The 18,111-nt window shown below is 44.9% G+C and overlaps 1 protein-coding gene across 2 annotated transcripts in view; it reads right to left on the reverse strand.

Annotated features, from left to right (window-relative positions):
* The window catches only part of MON2 (MON2 regulator of endosome-to-Golgi trafficking), a 966,303-nt gene that overhangs the window by 35,051 nt on the left and 913,141 nt on the right, over nucleotides 1-18,111 (reverse strand). For both annotated transcript variants that reach the window (XM_086919098.1, XM_086919097.1), the window contains one exon: nucleotides 2,783-2,990. In XM_086919098.1, the coding sequence (XP_086775224.1) occupies nucleotides 2,783-2,990 (208 nt within the window). The remainder of the gene's footprint in view (nucleotides 1-2,782; nucleotides 2,991-18,111) is intronic.

Raw genomic sequence — 18,111 nt, forward strand, 5'->3', positions numbered from 1 at the left:
AAAGATGAGGCACATGGCATCATAGAATTCTTCAAACTGGGCAGGGGTCACTCTAGCTCCCAGAAAGGTTGGGAAGCACGGAGCCAGGCGCACGTTCTGCAGAATGAGGACTAGAGCATGGAGACTCCTCCGTCATGCCAGCCAAGGGACGGGGAGATGTTAAAGCACACTTCAACTTCTTTTGCTTCATATGCCTTTTACCTGATGACTCGATGACTTTGAGTGGGAGGACGAGGACTTAGGACTCCCGGAGCGGTGCCAGGACTTGCACCTTGACAAGGAGCGGAAACGAGACCTCTGGGGCAAATGGCGTAGAGTCGAATGCTGGGCCGCAAGCAGCTTTAGGGACCAATCCCTCAAAGCCATCGCTCGGAAGTTGGAGCATGACTTCGAGTTGTGGTCACTCTCCAGGCACCAGAGACAAACTAATGTGTGGATCCGTCACTAACATGGCGCGATGGCAGGCGCAGCATGGTTTGACTCCAGAAGACTTCTTTGACATCGAGGAAAAATACTACAGCAAAACTGTTTGACAAAATGTCGAGAAAAGCCTGTCAAAACAGTGAATGAGGGTAAATCTCTTTACGGATCTGTGCTAGCAGGCGTGGAACGAAAATAATTGACGTCAGCACGCCGTGGTGGTGCCTATATAGGTGACGCGAACATCACTTCCAGCGCTGACACCACGTGGAGCTGACCGATGCCACCTACCGGCACGCAAGGGTATTGTTTGAGCAAAAGTCTTCCGGATCCGACCTGAAGCCTGGGCTATTCTAAGGTAAGGAATCTGCAGCTAGATGTGTCTATCAGAAACTATATTATAGGGATTTCAGTTTTGCTAGGTGATGACCGTATTAGTGAAGTTTACTCCTTGTTTGTAAATGTTATTTTATGACCTATATATATGCTCTTATTAAAAGATTTTAAGATTGGAACTATCCCATCTCCAGGTCAAGGAATATCGACAAAAAAAATCCCGTCAACCAACGAAGGAACGATAGGCCAAACAATGACTGTCTGTATGTATTTCTGACTCCTCCTTTTCACCAAAAGATTACAAACATAATTTAAAACCAAATTATTTAGTGAACTGATTTATGAGACCCAACTTTGTCAGTGCTCAGAGGTTCAATTTATTAAAGGAACAGTGGGTGCTTCACAAGGTTAACACACTAACACTAAAAACTAAGCTAAAATAAAATATTTGTACAAAACCGTTTCCGGCATCCTTACAGTTAGCAGGGAAATGTTCCTAACGGATATTAATCAGGGAAAACATTTAGGGCCAGATGTAGGTAATCCCAGATTACGGATTCTTAAATACCGAATCATACCGATTCGGTATTTAAGAACAGGTAAATGGGATGTAGGTAATTTTACCGAAAGAATTACCGAATCGATAAGTTTTGGTAATTACTGAATCGGTATTTACCGATTCGGTAATTGCCATTCATTCCTATGGGCCTGGAGGCCCATATGAATAAATGTCAATTACCGAATCGGTAAATACCGATTCGATAATTGGGGGAAACATTGAAGGATGGCAGGGTGTCACTTTGACACCCTTTTGCACCCCTCAATTGAGTATGGGTTCACATGTTGCAGACATACATGCCCTAAGGGCATGTATGTCTGCAATGGCACTGAAGCAATTTGCATAAAATTGCTTTTGGGGGGTTGGGGGGGGGTTCTTTATTTACCACCAACTTGTAGTTGGTGGTAAATAACGAATCCCAAAAAGGGGAAAGCACTCATTTCAGTGCTCCCTACATTGCTAATTTGGTAATTTACCGATTCAGTATTTTAAGGAATCAGTAATTTACCGATTCCTTAAAATACCGAATCAGTAAATTACCGAATTAGCAATTGGGGCACTTACATCTCAGTAGCCTAATTCCGGTTGGTAACGGCCGAAACCGACCGGAATTACGCTTCCTACATCTGGCCCTTAGTCTTAAAGGGAAACTTGAGTCAAAGAATTTGTTCTTGTCTGAGGTGCCTTCAACTCTCTTACCTAGATCCCTGTGATGAGCAGAGTTGATGTGGCTCAGTGGGGAAAATACTCTGAATAAGTTTTAAGAATACAACAAATTAGATACTGGTAATCTGGTTTCAAGAGAAGGAACTGCCAAGTCTGGCCAAGGAATGGTGCTCAGTTAAGGGGTTCACAGAAAGAGACTAATTCTCAAATTACAGTTTCTTATACATCTATTTATTAAATTTGTAATATGTTATCATGTTACCTTGAGAACATTTTGCAAAGGTAATGCAAGTTCGGAGAAGTAGAGATCTATGTGATGCTACAGATAGCCCACTATATGACACAAGATGTTCAAAAAGTGGACAAAGACATCTGCAATGGTGGTCAATATCCCAACTATTTCAAAGGTGAGAGAAACAGGAGCACTCTACCAAAGGATAGAACAATATACCATCAGGTTTCTGTGGAAACTAAAAATAAAAGTGGCATCTGTCTATAGTGCGTAACCCTACGCCAGCTTTTAGGTTAAGATTGATCCAATATGTGTCTTAATTTTTCATGAATGCTGGTTATAAACCATGCATGTGACAAAAATATACTGCACTTGCATTTAGGTAGGCCAGTGACTTAGTGAAGCACATATCTGTAACTTAAATTATCTTTTAACCTTTTATTATCCTTGGGTGTTTCCCTGCATAACTTTTCAGAACCACACCACACAAATCAGCCACTAACATGATGGCCAACAACACATACCATACTGCAATAAAAAATGTTTATATGCATAAAGCAGGTTCCTACCGGGGAAGCGGGCATTTTCCACTCAGCCTTTCATCTTCTAGATACCGCTGCAATACATCTTGTGATCTTTTTAGAAGCACAGACAGAGCCATTCTTGAGATGAATCCTTCCTGAGGGGTTGTAACCTTATTACTGAAGGAAAACTGGAGCAAAGTTTCAAAACACATTTTTGAAAATTCCTCTCGCATTCGAATATCTATTTCTGCTTCTGTGAAAAGGAAAGAAAAACATCAATTAATCAAGGTACTACATATTGTCAATAACAATCAAGGTTTACACACTTTGATATTTATTTTCTGAAGGACAGCGAAGTCATGAATGGGTCAGCATGAAAGGCCTATGCCTCCTTCACGATCAAACAATTGTGTTGCACTACAAACCAATGTGGTTTCTTTACCAATAAATGTGAAAATAGTTCTCACTGGACCCATGAAGCAGATTCTCCCCCTCTTCAGGCTCCATTATCATCAAAAAGTGTCAGGGCAATCATAAAGAACACTGCACACATAGTCTATTGTATAACCCTTTAGATGTTGTCAGATACAAACTCAAGGTGAGACCCGCGCTTGACTCAAATGGGGGAACATTGCCACTTCATCGAAGTATAGCTCAAACTAGAGAGTTTATGCCACTGTAACAATTTACAGTAATCAAACGTATGTACTCTCTAGAGACCAAAACAACTGGAATTAACATCTTAGGTAGATTGTTAGGAAATCAAAAGCTATATTTAATTAAATGAGCATCAGACAAGCTATATTTAATTAAATGAGCATCAGACAATAAATGCACTGTTCTGTTTATGAGTATATAGGACAGACATAGGACTAATACAGCCAAACTGATAGGCTGAAAGAGGTGGGGGATAAGCTAAGATAAAATCTGGACCAAGGGTAACAGAGCATCTTGCATGGCACTGATCGACCTCTGCTCTCTGTTAGAAGATATGGTCATGCTGTTGAAACCTCTAAAAAAGGTGCATACTGCATTTCAAATATAATGCAAAGTGATAGGATTTGACGCTATGATGGTACACATCTTGGCAACAGTGATAGCTAGCAATAGTAGAAGAGGGTGGAGGTTGACTTACAACTAGAGAACTTCAGCATATTCCTCATCAGAAAGTTTATACATTTATAGCGTTAATAGCCAAATATTGATGTTGAAGAATGGTTCTAATTGTTAACAGTGCTCTGCCCCTTTAACATTCTTAATTTGTCATTTTTTCTCTAGATATTGAAACCAGTAATGGTACTTCCTACACTCACACTTTGTACAATACCTTTCTCCGGGCTACATTTGCAACTTCATTGTGTGTACTAATGCCATCCAGTGGCACACGTCTGGAGAGAATCGTATCTGGAGAACCTTGATAAAACAAGGGTGTGGAAATTTATAAAATTACACACCCTTGTATTGTCCGTGGGACAGATGCTTCATAAATCTACTTGTCATCCAGTACAAAATGCTAATCCCTAACTATATATGGTCTATAACCTATAGTTTTTTCAGTGAATTTCAATGGTTTTTTAATCAGCAAATATCAAAAGCTGTAAAATGTATTCTTTTTTTTTTTCTCCAAAGTACGCTCCCCGGTTCGCTTACTGGTGCGCGTACCGGGCGCTCCCCCCGTGAAATTTTTTAATTTTTTTTTCTTTATTTTTGCAAGTATCAGCATCCTAATCCTCCCTCCGAAAACCTAGAGGGTCACAAAGTGTCTACCGTGCCCCCTTCTACCCATTCCGAACATTGTTTGTCCTCCATTTTGTGTCTCAATTCTACCAATACTCAAAATGGAGGACTCCTGTAACGCTGCCGGTTCGCGTACCGGGGAGCGCACCGGTAAGCGCTCGATAAAAAAAGGTGGGAAAGTAATTTACAGAAAAACCACTACAGACACTTTCATCAAATATAGAATAGCCCCTACTACATAGCAGTCCCTACCATTTCCCCAAATTTGATGGAATTTCATTGTGAAAATTATGCTGTAAGCCTGATTAAATATCCTGAAGTAAATTACCTAACCAAAACACTTTTGAAGTGTTAGTATTGACAACCAATCAAAATGCTACTTTCAATATCTTCTATTATTTCATGACATTTGATTGGTTATGTACCTGAATATATATAAAGAAAGAGAGAGAGAAACACAGCCATTTTGACTACTACTTCTTGAAGTACATATCAAGTACATTTCAACTGATAACTTAAAGTTCTATTTGAAAGGTAAGATGTTATTTTAAAAACTGAAGGATGTTCTGTGCTGTAAGTTAATTAGGTAAACATTTTCTGATAGTTATATACTATCCCTCTGTAATACTTATAGAATAAAATAGACTTCTCTGTTTTAGTTATGGATGGAGTTAGACTTGTCTTGTATAATTAAGAATTGACTTAGAGTTTATTTCATACATTTTTTGATATTTCTACTTCCAGTTTGATACCATACACTGCCCAACGAAAAAATCACTGTTTAAAGAACCAAACTGCCTGTCTGTACTTAAACCCAACAGTGCCCTATCTGTACTGATATATTTTTTTAAAATTCATTTTACAGCATACAAAATGGAAGGAGAGCAGAAAAATAACATGGAAATTGTTGCAGAATGCAACCAAGACACAGCAAATGATTCAGAATTCTTTGATGAATCAATGGACATAGAACTTCTGCAATGTGTTGAAGCTGTGGATTTCTTAATTGAAAATGAGTCAAAATCTGACCAAGAATTATTAGAAGTTCTTTTTAATTTTGAAAATAAATCAGAATAATAAATTTATATATAATATATATAATAAGACATTATTCATTTTTATATGTATTTTTTAAACTAGTAGCAAATTGATTTTAATGTAAAATCAGACTTTAAATATACTGTGCAACTTTAAGTTTGCTCATAGTTACTTCCTTTCTTCCACTATATCATCTCCAATGTGTATTTAACATCTCTTTATCATCTCCTGCCTCCATGGTGTTTCTGCTTTCCTGACAGACTACGCTATGAATTCCATATACCTCAATAACTTCTGAAACAACCTGCAAGATATCTACAAAGGAAACAATGTATTTTTATTTTTAGACTCTGCATTGGTACCTACATGTTGGTACTTAAATAAAATAAATTAAAAAACAAACAAAAATAACAATCAATAAACATACAATATTTGAACATTCTTTCATCCTATTTTCCCAATATTACGCTTTCCGGACCGCTTCCCGGTGCGCGTACCGAGCGCTCCCCCCGCAAAAAAAACGATATAAAAATTATTATTTTTTAACCCCGCGAGGCCCTTTTAAAGCCCCCTCATCAAACCTAGGGGGTCAGGGAGGATGTACTCTGCCCCCTTATGCTCATTTCCCCCTTCGTTTATTTCCACCTCTTGTCTCTCGATCCTACCGAGAGACAAGATGGCGGCCGCTCCGGGCTGTTTAGAATGTTGAGAGTCACCGGAGAGCCAATCCGCTTCTCCTCGCGAAGTTCCGTTACGCGTCAGGTACGCGAACCGGAGCTCTAACCGGAGCGCTGTCACAGATATATCTGTTTTTTAAAACGTTAATTTCTCAAAATCCACTGGAGCACATATATTGAGACATAGCAAAGGCACGTCGGGCAAACCATATCTACAATTTTGCCAAGTTTCGTGTAAATCCATTCAGCCGTTCGAGCTAAAAGTGAGTCCAACCGCCCTATGGAAAACTCAATGTTAAAAACGTGTTTTGGGAACCCCCTTTTTTCTCGGCCCCCACTTGACGAAACCCCCCCAAATTCAAGGGCTGCTCAGAAACCAAATGTGCCATTTTCCTGAAAATTTCAGTCAATTCCGTCCACAAACGGCAAAGTTATTCGACATAGAATTTTCAAAAATCCCATAGGAAAAAAATCCTAACTATATATACCTACTGGCGACTGCCAGTAGGTAATGTGTGTGTGTATATATATATACACACATATATATATATATATATATATATATATATATATATATACACATATATATATATATATATATCCTTCTGACATATGCATACTAGCTACTGGTGCTCACCCTCCCTCTTACACGGACTGCCACCCTAGAGCGCCCCTCCCCTGCGTGTCCAGGGACATACCCATCCACTCTCCCTCCCATATCCCTCACCCTTCTTTGTCTCCCTTTTTCCCCTTATTTTTTCTTCTCTCTTCATCTCTCTCCTCCTCTTCCCACCAGTGCGTCACCTCACCTCCCTTTCCTATATATTTATATATGCGTGAAACTCCACAACGCCACCTCCAATCCGTCGGCGAAGCAAGGCAGGAGACGGACCACCAAGTCAGTTCACAGGTATCTTTTATTGCATAGCCAGCTGGTAAAAGAGGGCAATACGCGTTTCGGGCTTCACAAGCCCTTGTTCACTTGAGATAGATATATATATATATTTTGGTTTTTTTAGGCGAGGGGTTATTCTAGTAACATCTTACAACAGGCAACCATAAAAGCAGATACCATTGACAGGAGGGATCTCCTGGGGGTTAAAGAGTCGAAAAAAGAAAACGATCAGGTCAGAATGATAACTACATTCAACAGTAAATCAGGGGAACTGGTCCAGTCCTTTAAGAAAAACTGGCATATATTGAAAACTGACAACATCCTGAAAAAACACCTACCTGATAGACCTATGGTAACCTATAGGAGATGCCAGTCACTCTCGGACCATCTGATCCACAGCCACTACTCCCCTGAAACAGTGAACCCGACCACCAACAAGATTAAAGGTTTTTTTCCATGCCTACGCTGTAAAGCTTGTAAGCACAGTAAAAAAGTCAAGGAGTATCCAGGAAGAACAGGAGAGGACAGACCAAACAGAATGATTACTAAACATCTGAATTGCAATTCAGAATATACAGTATACTGTTTGGTCTGCCCGTGTAAAAAACGTTATATAGGTAGTACCATCAAACCTACCAAAATGAGAATCCTGGAACACATGAGGGCTATCGTGAACAATGATAAGACCTATCCGATAGCCCGTCATTTTGCTGAACACCACCACAGCAACAGGGATTTACTCATTTATTACTGCATAGATCAGTTTCCAAGATCAGAACGTGGGGGGAACAGGGAGAAAGCCCTCCGCATCATGGAATCCAGATATATTATGGACCTCAAAACCATGACACCGTGGGGTCTTAATAATGACGCAGAAATGTGGGTACACCTTTGAAATATCCTGTTCTAGAGCACTGATAATAATACTCTGTCAGATAGCTATAACAAAATCCTGGAAGCGATCAGAATAACAAAAAACTGAAGCCTTGTAAATACCTTTGTTTGCTCCCTATTAATGCCTTGTATAAATATATATACTTGTAAATAGAGGTACCATACTGATTCTGGTTACTAGCCCATACAGGGCCCCAAAAGAAGAACCGAAAAAGAATGGTTCTGGCATGGTGTAGATAAAACTTGTAAATATGTGTATAGGACTTGTAGGGCTCGTTTATGTATTATACTGCATATGTAGAAAAGATCTGCACAGATGTTTGAGAAAAAAATAGGGGATACACCCCCACATAACGAATGAGAAAGTAACCCAAATAGATCAAACTTTTTTGTAAATATATGGTATCGAAAATGAAATACTAAAAAAGTGTGCAATTCATGGTAATAATATTTGTTGTTGTCAAACACTTTTAATTTTGCACTTAGCACTTTATCTGTCGCCATTTTAGAACAGTTTGAAAAGCCTTGTATTAACATACTACAAGATGGCCGCCACGAAAAAAGTAATCGACCGTCATCTATTTTGATGACATGAAGGAGGGCGGGTAGTTTAAAATGGCGAGAAAGTTTGCACAATACTGACACAGACGAAGCCTGTGTGCGAAACGCGTCTGTCGGGGGTGAAGGGGGTTTGGAAATAAATCTACTTTTTCATCACAACATCGGAGTGCTTGCCGTTTTTCTGGACGTAATTGTTTGGAAGTGCGTTGCGATATATATATATATATATATATATATATATATACACACACTCCAACTTGCCTCCAAATGCGCATGCAGCGCCGACAGGTACGTGGACCACTCAATCAAACGCCAGAGCCAGTCTTAAAATTGTAAAGTGATTTATTTTATTCGTGATAAAAGGGTGCAAGCCTCGTCAAGCGCGTTTCGGGCACCGGCTGTGCCCTTGTTCACTGACAACTAGCCAGGACATTTCCGCATCTTTAAATACATTATTTTAGAAATACGCGCCAAACAATACACTGTTAAACATAGAAATGGGACTCAATCCTCAAACCTAAAAGGGTTCATGGTGAATAATGTCGCCATTTTGGAACAGGGCTCAATGTGATAACCATATATCTATTTACATCGTAAATTAACATAATGATATTACACAAAAAATAATATACCAATAAATTGGCACATGTTATTTTCTTCTTCTTGTTAGCCAAGTGGACTTATTCGACATAAATCAGTCAATCGTGTTGAACATCAACATTTTAACGTGCCTGAAAACCGGATAAAACAGTGATCTGAATGCGACCACTGAAGGTGGTCAACTATGATATTTATATTGTATTTCAAATGTCATAACCAATCATATAACGGACATAACGGGTACAAATACCTCATAACCTTATCCATAAAGATATATATATATATATTATATATGAAAGGAGGAGGGGAAGGAAGGGGCAGGAAGGGCGAGAATCAGAGAAAACTGCTGCCGGAGACTGCAGCACTGGGAACACTGATCTGTGTACCGCAGGTATACGCTTGTGGAGATAGTGCGTTGAGAGGGCCCATCAGGGCGTAAGGGCGATGGAAAAGATGGACTCATGAACCAGGGAAGGTGGGTCAGGTTGGACGGGGTGTAGGGGGTATACGCGAGGCCTATACGTGGGGGAGCAGGGCGGGAAAGGTCCTGACTGTCGTCTAAGGGGAGAGGGCTGGCAAGCCGAATCCTACAGGTCCTGTGGAGTAGAGAGGTGGGTATCTCCACCATTGCAGAGGTCCTGAGGCATTGGATCAGGTGTAGAGGGTCAAGACTATGACGGGTACCAGCTGGGGTACGAGGGCCAGAGTGTGGCAGTTGGGAGTGGCCGTCGACTATGGATGTGCCAGGGGGGATTGAGAGGGGGAGAGGTTTGGGTATGCGGAGGGGAGGCATGACCCATTGATGTCCTTTATCGTCTAACTCCAGGCACAACACGCTTGGGAGGTGAGCGGTGCTATCTCATGAGGAAAAGGATGGAGGGAGACAAGGGCTCAAAGCGCACATCACATATTAAGCAGAAATAACAATAATAATAACAGACACATCAATGAGCAAATCATTCAGATATGCAAATGTTCAAGACTGGCAGTATGATACTCAGCCATCCGACGGGCATCTCTCCTTTTGATCTTGCAGCAACAGGTTTGGTAGCTCCAACTGCGAGACAATGGCACACGTCCCTTGGCGGTCACTCTGTTGCAGAAGTGGGCTTCAGAGGGGAACAACATTTGTCTCTATAATGGTCTTGGGTGAGGACAGCTACTGCTTGGAGGGCCTGGACTCTATCAACATGGGAGCGGGCTGCTCTGTTGGGTCTCTACCCCAATGTAAGGACCGGCTGTTGTTAGCCACTGTCCGCAGAGGTGGAGAGTGAGAGCGCCGAGGTATGGGTCACCTCAGCCGACGAGTTAGAGGTGTCCATGTCCTGCATTTGAGAATTGTCCAAGAAAAGGCGCAAGTCCTCTGGGTCAGTAGAATTCCTTGGAGATGCTGTCCTTAGTGATACGGAATTGTGCGTGTTTAAAGAGGCCATACTTCATATCCAGTTGGCGCAGACATGGCTGGAAGGAGAGAAAAGCCTTGCAACGGTCATTGGTGTCCCTGGAGAAATCCGCTGCTATGCGTATTTCATGGCCCTCATATGTGAACTGACCTTGTGAGCACGCTGCGGAGAGTAGTTGCAGAGCTTGCTCATGACGCAATTAGAGTGGAGGACGTGCCGTAGAATCCTTGCGCAGAGGGCCAGTGCGATGAGCGTGTTGCATCTTCAGCAGAGGCTCAAAGGAGACTCCCGTGAGCTTGGGGAGAGTGCCTCTTAAGAAGGTTTTCATGTTGAGGCCCTCTGTCGATTGCGGGAAATCGAGGAAGCGGACATTGTCCCTTCTGCTACAATCCTCCAGGTCAATGAGCTTGTTGCGAAGGAAGAGCAGTTCCCTATCTCCGTCCGGCATGTTATCCAAGCGGACCTCCATCATCGTCACCCTCTGGTCAAGCTCATCCATGCGGGCCGGAATCCTGCAATATCCAGCCGGATTGATTTTGTCTCCTCTGTTAGGGTGGATATGTTTGCGTCCATGCCTTCTAGTTATCGCCCACCGCCGAAATTTCCTGTAGAATTCACTCCATGGTACTGTCCTTAGCGGTAGTTGCAGGAGGCTGGCACAGGGCAGTTGGTCCTCTTTGGCACTGCCATGGTGTGGGCTGATTAAGAGCTTCCGTGAAGAGGAGCTGCCTTGCGGGTTTTTCCGTGGTCCTGGCAAGTGACACTCGTCTGTAGTCTTTGTGGAGCACCAAGCTCTCCTGTGATTCGGGTCCAGCCGCAACTGGGGGCGATAGTCAGGGTGCTGGCTGCTGACCAGCGCAGTCACTTTCTAGTGTGTGGGACCTCCAGTGCCTGCGGAGCTTTTGTGAGGTAGGGTGAGAGCCCCTGGATGGTCCGCTGGTTGAGACTGGCTGGGTATCTGCAGGTTCCAGGCCGCTGTGGGTTCGTGGTCACCCCTAGATGAGGATGGGAAGCCAGGGAGGGCTTTGTGGCTCCAGAGACAATTGGGTGGATCAGGAGAGTATGGTTAAAAAGTCTCCTCTCTGGGCGAATCAGAGCCAAGGGAATGCTTCCAGGACCTGTTGCGCTATCACAGGCCCAAAAGTACCCCGAGGGGGCCAGATCATTTCCTGACACCGTGCCTGCAGGTAGTATGTCTTGGGTGGGAACGTTTATAGGTAGTGCCAGGACCTTTGGGGAGAGCTGGCAGGGTCTTTGCTGAGAAGTCACTCATTTCCAGAGTGTACCTCTCCACTCAATAGGACTGAGAAAGGTCCTACCATCTGCGATCTTCCTTGGTCAGAGTCTCTGATGTCGGAGTATCAGGCAGGCTGTTCCAGCGGGGGAGGTTGGTAAAGATGCCAATTGCACAATTGCCCCCAGGTTTGATGCATTGCCTTCCATGCAAGCAGGCTGTGGGGTGAGGGGCTGCAGATGGACCGCTGGACTGTAGGGGCCCGAGGTTGTGGGCTGAGAGGGCTCTAGTAATAATTGGGGAGTGGGGGGCCGGAGCGGGTACTGGCTGTGGTTCTGGTATGGCTGTCCCACGTAGGTATAGCAGGGTGGAGTCTCCTTAGCCCCGTGGTTCCAGGCTGTGCAGGTGTGTGGGGGGTCTGATGGGCTCCTGTAGGTAAGAGAGGCTGGGCCCTAGTGGGCTTGGTTCATGAGTGATGAGGCAGAATCAACTCATGGATCTGTAGCCCCTATGCTGGGTAAGTCCGCTTCTGGTGAAGCTCCCTATGAGGTATAGCGAGTCATAGGTGCACCGCCGCTCTCCAGGATGGTGTTGAACTGGGGTGGTGCGTGATAGTGGAGAGGTGCTGCAATGCCACAATGGATCAGGGTTGTGGGTTCAGGCTCCCCCTCAGCTTAGGTGTCTGTGCGTGTCCATTTACAGGGCCCGCGCAAGCCGGTAGGGCAGGAGAAGGGTGAGGAGGTGCAAGCGCCTACCTGTAATGGGCCATGTCGTAGCTTGTATGGTATTTGAGCAGGGCTCCGGACTTTACTGCGCTTCATTTGACAGCTCCTTTCAAGCTCCGGGGCTGCCGGAGGAGCAAGCTGAGTGGGTGCCGTTACTACAGTTGCAGGCGGTTGTGTGGCGTAGTGGGTCCGTAGTCTAATTCGACACTGTAAGCCCTGAGTCCCTCGACAAGTCTCCAACACACGTCAGGTTCTCCGTTGGGGCTTGGCAACCGGCGGCTGTGGACTTCTCCAATGGGAGGAGCGAGGCTGCTCATTGGGAGACGAAGCTTCGCTTCCACTTCGAGACCCAGCAACCCGCACAGTTATGATGGATCACGTCGGGCCGATAGTTGCAGCGGTCGGCAGAGCTCCCCGGCCGGGCATCAGTAAGAGTGAGCAGGGCAGAGGGATAGATTTTCAGTCCCCCGCCACACCTTGAGGGCCACTGTCTCCGTCCGGTGCCCGTCTCGTGGCAGAGCTCTCCGCCAAACGACCTTAGTTAATGCTGGAATAAATTAGGGGCACAGTTATTAAAAAAAAATCACAAAAGTCTTCAGGGTATGAACCCTTGCAGGCATTAGTGCATATATTCGACTTTCATGAATTCACAACTATTTACATAAGTAGGCCTGGAAACCATACTCCTTTGTGAACTCCATTTTCACGTGAGCAGATATGCATGCGCATGTTTGCTCATCGGAGCATCTGCAGAAGTTCTGAAAGTTTACTCCATTTTTCTCCAACCTAGAAAATGTTTTACTTCTGCCCTTGTCTGGAGTAAATTTCCACTGTTTACCAGTTTGGAAAGACATCAGAGAAGAGTTGGTAAAATCCATTCAACATTGGAAGGATATTCCAACCCTACAACTACCACTTCTCGCTAGTTCCAGTTCCAATAGGTAGGTTTGTGGAAAGATGGAAACAGGGCATTGCTACAATACAAACCCTCCTATAATATGAGTCCTGTCATTATCACAAAGGCTATTTCAGAGCTGTTATTCAATGAGTACTCTCAAGGTTTTGTAAATGCTAATTCCTAACTATATATGGTCTATAACCTATGGTTTTTTCAGTGAATATATATATATCCTTCTGACATATGCATACTAGCTACTGGTGCTCACCCTCCCTCTTACACGGACTGCCACCCTAGAGCGCCCCTCCCCTGCGTGTCCAGGGACATACCCATCCACTCTCCCTCCCATATCCCTCACCCTTCTTTGTCTCCCTTTTTCCCCTTATTTTTCTTCTCTCTTCATCTCTCTCCTCCTCTTCCCACCAGTGCGTCACCTCACCTCCCTTTCCTATATCCTCCTCCTCCTGCCTGACATTTGTTGTTCCACCCACTTTTACTCCTCCTTCATATTTCTAAGCGGACTTCATCCCATCCCCACTCTTGTCACATTATTCCCGTCTGCAGCTATTGCTGCTATCTAGCCAACTACCTTTCATATCTTATCTCCGTACAGATTATAGTAGAGCCTCCTAATACACCCTTCTCTCCTACAACTGGTTGCCTAACACCCTTGCAGTAACACCACACGGAGACTGGGCTTCAGAAAGGTCCTTCCTCCTCCCTTTGAATCATTTATTAATGGAGATAGGGGAATCGCAATATATTATCAGTGGGGAATGGAACCTTGCCTGGGACCCGGTCCTGGACAGAACAGGACTCTTAGAGAGAGACAATGACGCGGATAGGACCCTGATTAGTGATGTGACCTTGGATAACGGTCATGGGAGCGGTCCTCGGAAGCTTGTTTCCGGTCCAGGGAAGGCATGGCTTGGCAGTTCTAGCTGGACTGTTCCTATGAGGCACAGGGTCAGACTGATTTGCATATAGCCATGTCTGAACTGGGGTGGCAGAGTGGGCTAAAGAACGGTGATGGATTAAACCCAGATCTTTTGACTTGGTGTGAGTGTTTGATTGGTTCAGATGCTCCGTCCATTACCACCCCCTTTTGTACAACTCATGAAAGATGACACAGCGGCTAAAACACAGGAGATTACCCGCCAGAAGGAGTTAGCGAGGGATATCGCTTCTCTCACCCGCGTGTATTCTACCCACCCCACCTTGCATCACCGAAGACTCCTAGAACAAGCCCGGATGGACCGTAACAGTCTTTTCACTTCTAAAGCAGAGTACTCTCTGAAACGCCTAAAGGGGCGTCACTACGAGCAGGGGGAAGAGGCTGGTCGACTGCTGGCACCCCAACTATGGCAATGAGAGGCTGCCACGGCCATCCCTGCTATAAATTCGACAGATGGTGAGGTCCCTACCTGCCCCAGGACTTTGTAAGCGAGTTTGCCTCATTTTACAAGAAACTGTACGCTCTGGGAGACTCAGCCGGTGTGGACCGTGTGGCCACCTTCCTGCGAGGGTCAGACTTTCCCCATCGCTAGGACATAGGGAAGAAGCTCCTAGAGGGTGAAATCAGTAAAGGAGAGAGAGCGCTCGCCATATCCAAATTGCCCTATCATGAAGCTCCCGGGGAGGACGGCTCCCCCGCAGAATTTTACAGATGGTCTGGAAAAGAGACGGTCGACACCCTGCACTCTGCCTTCTAGGAAGCAGAACAGTCGACCTCCCTGGATTCCTTATCCAATAAGGTGGTGACAGCGGGTCTACCCAAACCTGGGTGAGACCCTCTACTGTGTGGCAGTCAAAGGCCCATCTCCCTACTAAACTGCAACATTAAAATCGTGGCCAGAGTTTTGGCAGCATGTCTGAGTAAGGTTCTTCCCTCTCTGATCCACTACACGCAAGTAGGCTTTGTTTCAGGCCGTTCTTCCAGAAACCATCTTCGCACCCTGGCACACACCCTCTGGACGGCCAAGGACCTCCTAACAGACGCATTGAGTGGGACGACCTCTTTGCAGCAATGGAACGCTCTGTCCTGGGCAACCAATTCAAGGTGTGGTTGCTATCGGACTGCTCAGGTTAACTGTGGGGGATTCCTATCCAATCCTTTTCCGATTCAGAGGGGTACACGCCAGGGGTGCCCTCTCTCACCACTCCTATTTCTACTGGCTATGGAACCCCTGGCCTCCACCGTATGCAACTCGGCCAGCACAATTGGCGCTCACTCATAACCGCAACTCCAAGATCTATCTCTATGCAGGTGACGTCTTGCTTACTCTAACCAACATTCACGCTTCCTACCTGGCCCCTGCTGGGCGTCATTGATGACTTCTTGATCCTATCCAGCTATAAAGCAAATTGGGACAAGAGCGAGGCCCTCCCAATCTCCGCCTGCACCACCAAAGCGGTCATACACGGCCCTTCCGCTGGCAGCCCTCAAGCAACAAATATTTAGGGATACTGGTGAACAGGGGCATTGGAGGGATGGGTTCGGACAACATGGACCCACTAATAGTGCAGATAAAACGAGACTTTGATTAATGGTCAAGCCTGGGGTTTTCCGTGTGGGGATGGTTATGTTGTAGATCTTCACATATTTCCTTGGTATGCCCCCCATCCAGGTGCCTCATCGACTCCCAAATTCAATCCTTTGTATGGGGATCTTCAAAACCCTGATGGGCCGCGACCAAACTTATGGCACGCCGTTCATGTGGTGGCCTGGGCCTCCCATCTGTAGATAATTATGCCCTTGCCCTTCAGCTCTCCCAATTGGCATACATGCTCCTTTGTGTCCGGAATCCACTACATTGAGTCCATGTCGCATGGGAGCTACATTCTGCTGGCACAGGACTTTCCATTATGTCCAGGGGCCGCACCCGTCAATCAGGCCTTATGCACCCTGTGTTACAAACTATGCACAAGGCCTGGCTACGTGCACACCAGCTACTTGGGGTGAATAGCTCAAACAGAGTTCCGCCATCTTGGAGGGAATCACCTGATCCGAACTCTAGTTGCTGGCCCCTCCCACCCCGTCACTATAATATGACCATCTTGTTGCGACCGCGCCGCTGGCGCGCCAAAGGCGCGCCAAAGGTAAGCCCGTCTGCGCCCGTCCGCGCCGGGCCAGCGCCAGTGGCAGGGAACCCTGGCCAAATGTTGACCTATTCATCTAAAGAACTTAAATCTCTACACCCTCACTCTTGCCCCGGCCCCCTTTTGGCTCAGAGTACAATACGTCGTATTTTCATCAACGGCATTGCCAGGTATCCACCAAACTGCCAGGACATAAATGAGGGGCTGGGTCCTCAAACTAGCACCAGCTCCACCTCTAAACCTCACCTTTCACTACGATGTATTTATCTTAACACCAGGTCCCTGGTAAAGCACCAATTAGATATTTGTTTACTACTGACCACAGTTAAACCAGATATCCTATTACTCCCGGAAACTTGGCTGACTGAGGAATCGCTACCCGATATCTTAGCAGCACTCCCCAACGAATACTATATCCTCGCCCTCTAAGTAAGCATGGCGGTGGAGTCGCAGCCATTATTCATAAAAACCATACATTCGCGGCTCTTACACCCCTAATCTTAACAGAGTCTGAGAACCTTATTATTAAATTAGATTCAAACGCAGGCGCTCTTTTAATAGTATTGATATACCGTCCCCCCGGGTCATGACCACCTTCCCTCTCTCGTTAGGAGAACAGCTTGCTCCCCTGGTAGTTAACTACCCGAAAGTCCTCATTATTGGGGATCTGAATAATTGGTTCGATAATGAGGCAGGCGGTCCTCAGGCAGTCGAACTACAGGAACTATTAGTGAACCTCAACTTGACCAAACATATCTTTGATCCCACTCATGTAAAGGGCCGTGCACTAGACCAAATTTGGTCTCATAACTTATCACTCCCAACTCTTGCCATTACCCCTTGCATCTGGTCTGACCACGATTTAATACAGTTTACTATCATTATAGAAAGCCATATTAAACCATCTTTTAAAGTAGGAGGTACAACCAGAAAATGGAACTCCATTAATACCGCGGATTTCTTAGAAACTCTAAAATCCACACAACCCCAAGTAATGAACCAGATTGCATGGAAGAAAAGATCACAGAATGTTTATCAGAGGCTGCGGACATACACGCCCCAGTAGTCAAGTTTTCTCGCACACGCGCCATAGACGCTCACAAACGGTTCAGCTCTGAACTAAGAAAACTCAAACTGGAATTACGGCAGAAAGAGAGAGAGTGGAGAGCGAATTACTGTCAGTAACAAAAGATAGTATATACGACGGCCCGCAGAGAATATCTAAAAACTATCACAAAAAATAAAACTGAATATTTCTCTGGAAAGATCCTTAACTCCCAAAATCCGGCCAAAGACATCTTCAAGATAGTGAATGACCTCTGCAACAGTGACAGCTCCTCCCCAGGTACCTACTCAGAAGTTCTGTTCTTCATAGATAAAATAACCACTATAAAAAGGAGTATTCCTAACTCACTTAACGGAGAAGTGTTGGACGACATGTGCATCAAGCCTTACACTCTGGACGCCATTCCCCTTATTGACCTAAATATGCTATCAGAACTTCTAGCCAGGGTCAAATCCGGATCTCCGGATGATAGCTGCCCCCCACATATTCTGAAAGAGGTATGTTTAACCTTCCCTACCAGCATCCTCTCACTCCTGAACGAATCGCT

This window comes from Lissotriton vulgaris, chromosome 1_1 (assembly GCF_964263255.1).
Source record: "Lissotriton vulgaris chromosome 1_1, aLisVul1.2, whole genome shotgun sequence".
NCBI lineage: Eukaryota > Metazoa > Chordata > Amphibia > Caudata > Salamandridae > Lissotriton > Lissotriton vulgaris.